Source organism: Copadichromis virginalis, linkage group LG3, assembly GCF_057382275.1.
Source record: "Copadichromis virginalis isolate Kocher_CV1m ecotype Utaka linkage group LG3, C_Virginalis_male_GT1.1, whole genome shotgun sequence".
Taxonomy (NCBI): domain Eukaryota; kingdom Metazoa; phylum Chordata; class Actinopteri; order Cichliformes; family Cichlidae; genus Copadichromis; species Copadichromis virginalis.
In genome coordinates, this window is record NC_140620.1 from 27789220 (window position 1) to 27802350 (window position 13131).

General features: G+C 43.4%; 1 protein-coding gene and 1 pseudogene across 1 annotated transcript; both read right to left on the bottom strand.

Annotated features, from left to right (window-relative positions):
- Positions 1–3760: 3760 nt before the first annotated feature.
- Positions 3761–6252, bottom strand: LOC146713868 (uncharacterized). Its single transcript, XM_085450513.1, has 2 exons — positions 6163–6252; positions 3761–5552 (listed from the first exon to the last, which is right to left on the bottom strand). The coding sequence occupies exons 1-2, from the start codon at positions 6195–6197 to the stop codon at positions 4730–4732; spliced, it is 858 nt and encodes a 285-aa protein (XP_085306639.1). The 5' UTR covers positions 6198–6252; the 3' UTR covers positions 3761–4729.
- A 2788-nt stretch (positions 6253–9040) lies between these two features.
- On the bottom strand, positions 9041–10792 carry LOC146713869 (uncharacterized; annotated as a pseudogene).
- Positions 10793–13131: the final 2339 nt, after the last annotated feature.

Here is a 13131-nt window from a genome sequence, read left to right on the forward strand (position 1 = left end):
ATGTCTTGACAACTCATGAAACATCTCTTTACATCTTGTTGAATTCAGTTGTGTAGAGCAACTGAATTCAACAGCAGGTCAGCAGGTCATAGCCTGTACATGATGCATAATCTGTGCAACTTCATTAGCTTTGTTAATCAAATAGTCAGATGGTTGTTGGGATGATATTTCTCCTCTCCTTTCATAAATGATGAATAAATATATTCACTGCTAAAGGAGGTAATAAATGAAGGACTGAAGTTCTTTTCCTAAATACCTAGAGCATTCGTACATGTCACCATACAGACGCTTCCAGGTTTAACATGGCCCTGGATTGTAATCAGTTGGGTTCATTAAAGATGAACTCTCTTCAGTTATTAACTTAAACTGTCTCTACGCGGGGGAGACATTTACCACAAAGACCACACGAAGACTATGAGAGTGAACACTCGGGCGTTCATGAGTACTGAACTGAGTCTGACTTTGTAAAGTTGTAGAGACACTATGGTGACATGATTATACTGTTTTTATTCCCTTTTTCTCTGGAGAATGTGTTCCTGCTCTGTTTCATTCACTGTTTCGTTTTGTTTCACTTGTTGTTTACTTTCACTTTGCTAGCTGATTGTTTACGTTCAGGTAAAGATTGTCATGAAACTATGATAAGTTAGGAGTCACACTGGTCACAGTTACCACTAAAAGTACATACAAGTACCTGCACTAAAGTGTGTTTCTGTAAAATACCAGCAGCTTTGATCTAACAGTAGTGTTTGAACCATCTGACATGAGTTGAAGATCACTGGATAGAAATAAAAACTTTGTGATGAAATAAAAATAACAGCAAAATCATCAATCTGCCTATATATCTATATACACATCTATACACAAACACAAGTTTGTAACTGAGTTTTACGTTATGGTCTTTTTTTTTTTTTTTTTTTTTGGCCTGTCCCGTTTGGCTCTTTTGCCATCAGAATTGTTGTCTAAAGGCAAAGAAAGATGCCCAACGGATTTACTTTACCAAACTGACCATCCCAGCCTTGCCATAATGGTCCATTTGATTCACCTTTTATTGTTTATTTTATTTTCACTTACTGAATACGGGACAGACTTGACTGGGGGAGAGAAGGGGAGAAAGAAAGAGGGGAAGAGAAACAGCTGAGAAGAGGGACGGGGGAGAAGGGCAAAAAACAAAAACCAACAGAATGAGCAGAAAAAACAAAAAAAGAAAAAAAAATGCATATATCAATCATCTGGATCACCTGCTGAGAAAGAAAAAAGAAAGCAAGCAGAAGAGAACAAGAGTAATAGAATAAACAACATCACAATGATATATGGGAATATGACAGTAAATACTAAATATTAAACATTATTGTGCAGCACATAAGATCAACAGAACACAGTGTGCTTTGAGGTAGGAGCCAAAAAGGGTGTAGTTTGTGGGTGTGATCACCCGTGTGTACACCTGTGAGCATGGACGCGCTTGTTTTTTGTTTTTTAAAAGGTTCCTTCATGTAATGATCTGCTAGAGGGTGTGGGGGGGGGCCACAGCCCCGTCCTCCAGGGCGTGAAGCAGGTGTGGAGGAGATCAAAACTCCAGACATCCAGAGGTCCCCAGAACACAAGAGACCAAGGAAGACCAACAGAGGGGCAGCTGCGCCACTGTCCCGGAAAGAGCTGAGGAGAGTCCCAGATGAGGGCTCACTCAGCAGCCGCGGAGCAGAAGCCAGGGGGAGTTGCAGTGACGCGCCCGTGAGCTCCGCCGGCAGCCAGCTGCGCCTGAGTGATCGAGCCCCAGGCCGAGAGGCCGGGGGCACCCCACCTCCGAAGTGGCCCGAGCGAGCCCCAGGCTCCAGGCCCCGATAAGCGGCCGCCAAGGAGTGAGCTGGTGTGTACCTGGACGCCCACCCCCGGACACAAAGAACCACCAACGCACCGATGTCTGAGGGGGTCCGCCACTGGCAGGGGAAGTGGTGGTAGGGGGAGATAGGCCTCCAAACCTTGGAGGGCCTGAGATGTCCCCAGAGAGGTGGCGCCTGACACCCAACCTGACATATAGACACAGACATACAGGCACACACAGATACAAACATCCATTCCCACCCTCATGCTCTCATGTACACTTACTCCACACTCAACCAACGTGGAGACAGACATAAAGAGACGTTGTACACACGATCACACTCCCCAAGCGTACTCTACGAACCGGGTCTAGGTGCCCCCGCCCCTGGAGGGGGGAACTGCACCCAGACCCAGGTGGTGTTTCCCTTTTCCCTGCGGTGGGGGGAGGCAGACCGCCCCGACTCTGCAGCAGCAGGAAGGCTCCACACTCCAGACCGCAGTCGGACGGCCAACTCCTCCTCCTAGTCCTAGCCCCCCTGCTCCAGCAGGTCGCAGAGAATGGGGGTGAGAGAAGACTCCAAACCTCCCTCCACCCGCTCATTGTTGTGTTGATGCATGTGTGTTCTAAGGTGCATTTAAAACCCAGGAGGGCTTGGAGCTACCTGCCAGAGAGCAGCAGGTAAGCGCATAGTCCCTCCTGCTAGCCCTCAATGTCTACGTGTATTTAACATTGAGAGGTGGGCAACGATGCCAGGGGTGGGGTGTACACCCTGATGGTACTTTGGACTCCGTGTATCGTGCCCACCCCCAAGATCCTATATGTATGTGTAATGAGAGTGTGAGTAATGTGAATGTCTAAGTTGTGGGATAAAATTGAGGCAGAGGCAGCCAGAAGGGGACAGAGGGGGGGGGGGGGGGGGGGGTAGCCTCCTCTGCACCCTGGTGACATACCCCTACTCCAAGGCCCTGCATGTGTGGGTGGTTGTGGTGGAGCGGGAAGAGGGAGGCAGCTGGAGATGGGGAGGGAAGGAAGGGAGGGGCAAATGACCCCTCCCTGGGGCCAGCTCCCCCGCTGACCCCAGTAGGCACCCCCATACTCCGCGACCCGCCAGGGAAAGGGGGCCCAGGCCCATCCAGACCGGGCCCAGTGCAGCAGCGCCGCCCGGCCCCACAGAGCCCGGGACAGTCCACCCAACCCCACCACAGAGAAAACTGCACCCACCCCACCATCCACTCATCTTCCAGACTACATAAGACAATAAACACCCAGGCTGAGATCTTCCTCCACCTCTCCTGTATCTCCCCCTCCTGCAGAGGGAGCTCCTGAGGAGAGGAAAGCTCCTGCAAGATGTGACAATCTCCCCCACCAGTTGAAGAGCCCCCCAGGTGGCTCAATGCACCGGCGGCACCCTGCTCCAGGGCTGGGCCCCCATGCACCCACCCGCCCACAACCCCGGCAACACACCAACCAGGACCCAAGCCCCCGAGGCCCGGTCCAGGTCCCAGCCCAGAGACGGAGCGCCCCCAGAACCTCACGCCCATCCCGAACCCACCCAGGGGCAGCCAGGCTACCAGGTCAGTAACCCACGTCCGTCAGCACAGACCCTCCCCTAGCCCCGCTGCACGCAGCCGCGAGGAAACAGTCACCTGAGAGCCAACAGAGCCCCTAACCGGACATGACCGGTAAGCAAATCCCAGAAAGTTGATTCTGCTCATTTGATCGTTAATATGCAAGCTGCTATGACTATTGATGAGAGGCCAGGAGTTCTACACAGCAGTGTAAGCTGATGGGATTCTCATCTTAGGGATGTCCACTCCCATTTTTCACATTTATAAAACTGGCTCAGTGTGGTGCTGGTTTCAATCACTATACAGCTGCACTGTTTATAAGGAGGAAGAAGTCACTTCAAGGAGGGAAAGTTTCTCACACTGAAAATGCTGCATCAGGTGAAGAGAGTCAACTTTGTTGGATGAAGAGGAAAATGAATATATATATTTAAAAGCACATGACTGAGTGTATCTGTAAAGGTACACACATAATGGACATTCAGTTTGTCTATTTCTTATTACCTTTGTGTTTTGTATATAATCTCTAAATGTCACTGAGAAACAGATGAGTCGATGCTTCTGCAGATAAAGTGCTCATTGATTAAAGTTTAACCTCTGCTTCATTTTCAAAGTTCATTCATTTTCATAATGCCTGCTGATTGAAACTCACTTCCACCTGTGAGCTCCATAAAGAGCAGTGGATTTTATCACATGTGACTCTGCTTCAGTCACATCCCAGCAATGAATTAAAGTCATTATGGTTTAAACTACATTGATATAAAAAGTCAAGAAAGAACACATGATACAAGAATCCAAAATGTAGTTTGTTTTCATCATAAAAAAATAGATACATTCAGGTGTTTAAATTACACAGAGAGGCAGAGTTTACACACTCTGTGTCTTTGTCTGCTCAGCTGTTTGCATGTTTACCTCCATGTCAGTGTGGAGCTAAACTAGACAATAAAGTGCTGTGTCCTCTTTTCTGTCAGGATAAAGTATAAGACAGTCTGTACACTGAAGTCCAGCCTGAGCTCTGAGGAAAAGCAGCAACAACACAAACAGCTTAAAGTGCACAAAAATCTGGAGACTGATTCATGTAATAATTAAATAAATTCCCCTAGGGATCAATAAAGTATTCGATTCTGATTCATGTAGGCTTCATTAAAGAAAAAAAAACTGGCTGATAGACTGAAGGCTACTTTGAACTACTGGAAGCATCTGTGATTGTAATTAAACTCAAACATATGTTCAACATGAGTCCTGTGTAGGTTTCTTTTTTCAATCTAACAATGAAACTGTTTTTGTGGTTTAAAGTTTCAAAACATTTAACACAGAAAAGACCATAAGATGTGGACGACTGCATCTAACTAAACAGACTCTTAAAACGATCCAACCAGTTCACATTGAATGCATCTGGTGAGCAGGTCATCACAGTGTTGTCTTCAGTGCAGCAGTACTGCTCCTGCAGATGCTTCCTGTCAGATTTCTGTCCTGTAGACTGATCACTCAGACAGGTATCAAGGTGCACGGTGGCTTCAAACCTGGAAGAGAGGAGCACCAGGGACAGAGCCAAGCAGACGACAGAGAACGGGACACTTTCTCTCTCTCCTGGGACGATGAACGGGATGACGATGTGGTTTCTTCCTGGTGGGCCATATTTTGTTGAGAGAGAATTAAATCTTTCCCACACACCATCATCTTCCTGCAGAGGGCTCACAATGATATTTGGGATCATGCGTCCTCCAGCTTTCTTCAGTGAGTTCCAGTAGTTTGGCAGGTTCAGGGGTTGATATTTGTCAAGAGGAATCTTGTCGCCTTTTTCTTTTCTACGGTAAAAAACTCTGTGCTGTGGCCTCATTTTCCCTGTTGCAATGCCATAGGTTACATTAGGTGTGGTGGCACAGTTCCAGGGAGAGTACAGGACCAGGTCAGTGATGGTGGGCAGAGGCAGCAAACACTTGGCTGGGATCATGGAGTCTGTGATTGATCCATGTGCCACAAAGATTATGTCAACAGTGTCATCATGGTTCTTCTTTTCTTCTTCATCAATTTTACTTTTCAGAAAATCAAACATGTCTGAGAGTTTTCTGAAGGTGCCAGACTCTGAATTTTCTCTCAGCCACTGCAGGACAGTTTCATCTTTGCAGTTTTCTGTTGCAAGGTTTATTAATCTTTTCAGCATTTCCCTTTTAGAAAAACAAACAAACAGACACACACACAGACACAAATTAGTGAGTGCAGACATCTTTGACTGGATCACTGTGAGACTAAAGAAAACTGAACCTTTAAGTGTCTGAGTGAGGTCATAACTGATGCCAACTGTTTAGTTCTGTTGTGATATTTTAATCATAAAATACTTCCTACCATCCTGTGATAGACACCATGTCCAGCCTGTCATTATAGACTTCTAATCACTACATTGAACTTCTGCAGTCAACCATGGCTAATAGACCTGCGGAAGCTCAGCATGGAGCTAAACTAGACATTAAAGTGCAAAACAATCTGGAGGCTGGTTCATGTAGGCTTCATTAAAGAAGTGAAACTGGCTGATAGACAGCAGACACCTTTAAACTACTGGAAGCTTCTGCAATTGTAATTAAACTCAAACATATGTTCTAATACGAGTTCGGTGTGACTTTCTTTTTAAATCTGACCTCAACAACAAAAAAAACAACAACAAATAAAACAATTGCTTTTATGGTTTGATGTTTCCAGAACAGCTTTTTAAAAACAGACACAGAAAAGATGATAAGATGTGGATGGAGTGCATTAAATAGACTTTTAAAATAATCCCACCAGTTCACATCGAATGCATCTGGTGAACATGTCATCACAGTGTTGTCTTCAGTGCAGTAGTACTGCTCCTGCAGATACTTCCTGTCAGATTCCCGTCCTGTAGACTTATCACTCAGACAGGTATCAAGGTGCACGGTGGCTTTAAACCTGGAAGAGAGGAGCACAAGGGACAGAGCCAAGGCAACGACAGAGAACGGGACACTTTCACTCTCTCCTGGGTGGATGAACGGGATGACGATGTGGTTTCGTCCTGGTGGACCATATTTTGTTGAGAGATACTTAAATCTTTCCCACACACCGTCATGTGGCTGCAGAGGGCTAACACTGATATTTGGGATCATGTGTCCTCCAACTTTCTTCAGTAAGTTCCAGTAGTTTGGCAGGTTCGGGGGTTGCTGTTTGTAAACAACAGTTATACTATGGAAAAAAAACGGCAGTGGAAGATTACGGTAAAAAATCCTGTGCTCTGGCCTCATTTTCCCTGTTGCAATGCCATAGGTCACTTCAGGTGTGGTGGCACAGTTCCAGGGAGAGTACAGGACCAGGTCAGTGATGGTGGGCAGAGGCAGCAAACACTTGGCTGGGATCATGGAGTCTGTGATTGATCCATGTGCCACAAAGATTATGTCAACAGTGTCATCATGGTTCTTCTTTTCTTCCTCATCAATTTTACTTTTCAGGAAATCAAACATGTCTGAGAGTTTTCTGAAGGTGCCAGACTCTGAATCTTCTCTCAGCCACTGCAGGACAGTTTCGTCTTTGCAGTTTTCTGTTGCAAGTTTTATTAATCTTTTCCTTTCAGCAGAGCTCCTGGGACTTTCAGGGCGACATGCAGCAGCCAGCCTTTTCCTTTTATAAAACAACAAAAAAAATAAATCTTTTTTAGCAAGTGCAGAAAGCTTTGACTGGATCACTGTGATACTAAAGAGAGTGAGGTTATATATGTGCACACATATGCAGATCTGTTGTGATATTTTTAATCATACAAGTTTTCTGCCACCCTGTGACAGACAGCATGTCCAGCCTGTCACTATAGAGTTTGACTTTAGCTGAGTTTCACTTCTAATCACTACATTAAACTTCTGCAGTGAACCACAGATAAAAGACCTGCAGAAGTCGTGACTCTACATACTATTAACAGAAGATTTGCTATAATTATAACAAACTCTGTGAGGAAGGATTTCATGTAAAAAATAAAGGCAGGTATGACCTCAGGTTTATCACTCAGCTCTCTTTCTCCTTTTTCTTTTAAAACTGGATTCATGTTCATTTGATTTCTGTCACAGCTTCAAATCTCCACCACCCCATAATGTTCAAAAAGCCCCATTCAAAAAGTGTATTTAGACACAATTAATTTAAATAGTTTTCTTCATTGTACAGTGACTGAAATATGAAAATCTTTATTATCTTCCAAATAAATTTGTTCGTGAGAGACTCACAGAATTTCCGCTTGCATTTCCAACGCCTCTAAAAAAGCCATGGCTCTCAGAGCCATGATGAGTTCGAGTTTATCTTTGTCCATATTCAGTCGATAATCAGCTCAGGAACACAAAGCAGCTCCTCCTCCTGCGACCTGACGAACAACCAAAAGTCAAGTGTAGCTGTAGCACAGTGATATTATTCTGTTTTAAAGACCTTCAAAGTGAACAAAGACACGCCCACTCAGATTTACACTGTTTCTATTATTTTGTCCACCTGATTTTTGAGTTTAGTTGAATGACAGAAAACCTCTGTGAACAATTGAATGTCACCAGCTTGTTAAACTGAAGCCTTCATAACGTCTGCTGATCAATAATCAAACTATGATATAAAGTATGTACAGAGTGGATCACATAGATCACCAATGAAAGCAGCAACAACAATCACCGCACATGAAGACGTTAAACTTTCAGTCTGAATCAGACTGTTTGCCTTACCTGCTTTGGAGAGCACAAGTGAGTGTGTGAAGGAATCTGATTATGCGAGGTGTTCAGCGATCTTTATGTAGCCTGAATCAAGATCACAGGCAAATAAAAACACGAAAGTGAAAGCACAGACACCAGGGTAATCCCCGTTATTTACACAAAGAAAACAAAAGAAAAAAAAATCTTAAAGTAAAATTCACTGCGTCATGTGGATTATTTATATTATCAGTAGTTTTTGTTTTTAACAGCCATTCTCACTCTATGAAAGTAAACAAATTAAGGTTCCAGCAGCAGCTCTGTGAGGCTCATTCATACCAACCTGTGAAGGCAGAGATACAAACACAGTAGAGGTTGTTCATTTTCTAGGTTTTTGCTAGTTTAGCTCTTTGGGGTCTTGAAATCATGGTACATGTTTCCACTTCTTCATAAAAGATAAGACAGAATTCAATCTCTTCCTCGTGTCAGCTCTGTAAGCAGGAGTCCACCTCACAGTCACAACTACATTCAGGGAGATGTGAACATACAGGGAGTCATTTTAAAATTATAATAATTCACATCAACCACTGACACCAGATTAATACATAAGTCTGAAATAAATCTATTTTCACACAGTTTGTCTTTGTGAGGATTTACTTTACCTTTGGAAACAGATCGGACAACAACACAGAGCACAGCAGCAGTCTGCCTGGGTTTAGACCAAGAAGAATAACAAGAGTCATTTATGGACACAAGTTAAGTTGAACAAGTAGAACAATTAGAGACAGAATATGATGATATGAACCTTTTTAATTCATTAAGGTCATCTTGACACAGAGAATTAGAAGAATCTTAAAACTGTCCATCACACACCTGAAAGGAGACTTTAAACCTCTTATCAGCTGATTTTACAGCAGTGACAGAGTGTTTACACAACAACCACGAGTTCCTGTAAACCAGCTGATTTCCTCTCAGCAGTTCAGCTTACGTGTAGCCTCTCAGAAACTGTCATGTCTGTGGGTGTTGGCGAACTTTCCCTCTCGGAGCAGCGGCCCACCTCTGGAAGTTTCCCCTCCATCGCGACTCCCATGGATCTCCCCTCCAGTGCTCTCCCTTGTGAAATAAACAAGACAAACCCTGCTGTTCATATCACACAATACCCACAACAAGCTGGCGCTACATTACTAACTCTACTCTCCTCCACTTCACACATCCTGCCCTGTGCCGTTCTATTCAATATTTTCATTTCACTCTTTACAACTTTCACTGTTTTTGTCCTTTATGCAGCTGCAGTGTTTATAAGGCTGAGGAAGTCACTTCAAGGAGGAAAAATTTTCACACTGAAAATGCTGCATCCAGATGAAGAGAGTCAACTTTGTTGGATAAAGAGGAAAATTAAAATATATATTTAAAAACAACATGACTGAGTGTATCTGTAAAGGTACACACATAATGGACATTCAGTTTGTCTATTTCTTATTGCCTTTGTGTTTTGTATATAATCTCTAAATGTCACTGAGAAACAGATGAGTCGATCCTCTGGAGATAAAGTGCTCATTGATTAAAGTTTAATTTCTGCTTCATTTTCACAGGTCATTCATTTTCATAATGCCTGCTGATTGAAACTCACTTCCACCTGTGAGCTCCACAAAGAGCAGTGGATTTTATCACATGTGACTCTGCTTCAGTCACATCCCAGCAATGAATTAAAGTCATTATGTTTAAACTACATTGATATAAAAAGTCAAGAAAGTACAAATAATACAAGAATCCAAAATGTAGTTTGATTTCATCATAAATAAAATAGATGAATACAGGTGATATGATTAAATTACACAGAGAGATTTACCTCCATGTCAGTGTGGAGCTAAACTAGACAATAAAGTGCTGTGTACTCTTTTCTGTCAGGATAAAGTATAAGACAGTCTGTACACTGAAGTCCAGCCTGAGCTCTGAGGAAAAGCAGCAACAACACAAACAGCTTAAAGTGCACAAAAATCTGGAGACTGGTTCATGTAGGCTTCATTAAAGAAGTGAAACTGGCTGATAGACTGAAAAGACGATAAGATGTGGATGAGTGCATCTAATTAAAAACAGACTCTTAAAACGATCCAACCAGTTCACACTGAATGCATCTGGTGAACATGTCATCACAGTGTTGTCTTCAGTGCAGCAGTACTGCTCCTGCAGATGCTTCCTGTCAGATTTCTGTCCTGTAGACTGATCACTCAGACAGGTATCAAGGTGCACGGTGGCTTTAAACCTGGAAGAGAGGAGCACCAGGGACAGAGCCAAGCAGACAACAGAGAACGGGACACTTTCTCTCTCTCCTGGGACGATGAACGGGATGACGATGCGGTTTCGTCCTGGTAGACCATATTTTGTTGAGAGAGACTTAAATCTTTGCCATGCACCATCATTTGGCCGCAGAGGTCTAATAGTTATGTTTGGGATCTTCTGTCCTCCCACTTTCTTCAGTGAGTTCCAGTAGTCTGGCAGGTTCAGGGGTTGATAATTGTGAACAACAATTGCATAGTGAAAGTCTTCGGTGAAAAACTGTGCTGTGGCCTCATTTTCCCTGTTGCAATGTCATAGGTTACATCAGGTGTGGTGCCACAGTTCCAGGGAGAGTACAGGACCAGGTCAGTGATGGTGGGCAGAGGCAGCAAACAGCTGGCTGGGATCATGGAGTCTCTGATTGCTCCATGTTTGGGGTCTTGAAATCCTGGTCCATGTTTCCACTTCTTCATAAAAGATAAGACACAGAATTTGATCTCCTCCTCTGTAAGTGTTACCACTATAAGCAGGAGTCTACCTCACAGTCATAACTGCATTCAAGGAGATGTGAACATGCAGGGAGTCATTTTAAAATATAATAATTTATTTCAGTTCTCTGTTTAGGAACAATGTTCCTCAAAGTCCCAGTGGAGATGATCTGAGGACCACACGATCTCTCAACTCCACAAGGTTAGAGGCCTGTTTCCAGGACGATCAGGCACCACCGTGTCGATTGCAGACATCAGCCAAAGGATCCCACTTTACTGACACCAGATGGTTACACAAATCTGAAATAAATCCATTTTCACACAAACAGGTTTTCTTTGTGAGGATTTACTTTACCTTTACAAACAGGTCAAACAATACAGGGAGTGCAGAATTATTATGCAAGTTGTATTTTTGAGGAATAATTTTATTATTGAACAACAACCATGTTCTCAATGAACCCAAAAAACTCATTAATATCAAAGCTGAATGTTTTTGGAAGTAGTTTTTAGTTTGTTTTTAGTTTTAGCTATTTTAGGGGGATATCTGTGTGTGCAGCTGACTATTACTGTGCACAATTATTAGGCAACATAACAAAAAACAAATATATACCCATTTCAATTATTTATTTTTACCAGTGAAACCAATATAACATCTCCACATTCACAAATATACATTTCTGACATTCAAAAACAAAACAAAAACAAATCAGCGACCAATATAGCCACCTTTCTTTGCAAGGACACTCAAAAGCCTGCCATCCATGGATTCTGTTAGTGTTTTGATCTGTTCACCATCAACATTGCGTGCAGCAGCAACCACAGCCTCCCAGACACTGTTCAGAGAGGTGTACTGTTTTCCCTCCTTGTAAATCTCACATTTGATGATGGACCACAGGTTCTCAATGGGGTTCAGATCAGGTGAACAAGGAGGCCATGTCATTAGTTTTTCTTCTTTTATACCCTTTCTTGCCAGCCACGCTGTGGAGTACTTGGACGCGTGTGATGGAGCATTGTCCTGCATGAAAATCATGTTTTTCTTGAAGGATGCAGACTCCTTCCTGTACAGTGTTGGGACTAACGCGTTATTAAGTAACGCGTTACAGTAACTACGTTATTATTGTGGTAACGAGCACGGTAACTAGTTATTATGCCAAAATCAGGAACGCGTTAGTCGTTACTGGGATTTAGATAGGGTCGTTACTCGTTACTTCGTATGGTGGCTATCACGGCGCTTCCACAGATTCAGTAACATTAGCAAGTGGTGGAGGCCGGCAGGTGGATGAAGGAAAAGGGACGCAGAAGGAAAAGAGACCGGAGGCGGCCGCCGGTCCAAGTGTGAACTGAACTTCAGGTAAGAAGTTATTACCTGCAGTCTCTCTGGGTCAGATATGAACCAAGTTTAGGTGGAGTTTATTTTCGTTATTCTGACTTTTTCCGTACTGCATGCTAGCTAGCATGACGGAGTTTCTATACAGCTGGGTGGGTGCTATGAAGTTAATGATGTTGAACTTTATTTTGTTCATAAGTTATTAGAGTTGCCAACCGTCCCGTCTGGTATTCAGAGAAAATATTACGCGTTTCTTATTGAGGTGAAAAGGAACAGTTTGTCCCGCAATTCAGCTACAATGGAAAAGGCACAAAGCTGGAGTTATTCTGTGTCTTTGCTGCACAGCTGCCTCTTCTTCTTTCATTCTCCCCCCTCCCTCTCCTGTTTCTACTTCAATCATGAAAACTGATCAGTGATCAGCTGATCGGCTTTTCTCTCTTGTTTGTTTATCGCTCACTTTGCGCCGAAAGAGGAAACCAGCCGATGTCGCGCTAAACACCAGCAGCACGTTTAAGCTTGATCAGCTGTTGTTAGAATTTATTTAATATTACTTTCTAGTATCAGCTGATGTTTGCTGGAGCCACAGCTGCAAAAAAGCTGCTGGTCATGATATCAGTTTGGTTATCTGGTGAGAGGGAAACATGAAGATGAAACCAGGAGATGTCCTTACTGGATCATCAGAGCTGAACAGGTGATGGAGAAACAGGTTTACCTTTTAGGTGACATGAATGAGTTGAAGGGAAGTTATGAACTGTTTCTGAGAGACAAATAACACCAGGATCCTTTTTTAGGTAGCTGACAGCTGGTAACTGTGCAGGGGCGGGTCTAGCAAAGTTTTGCCAGGGGGCCAGGTAGGGCATTAACAGGGAGAGGGGGGCACAAAGAAATACTTTTCTTTCTTATTCCCATTTAAAATGTCTAGCTTTTAAAAAATAATTATCTGAATCTTACAACAAACAATTGATTGATTGATGCATATATACCATCAGAACAGTGT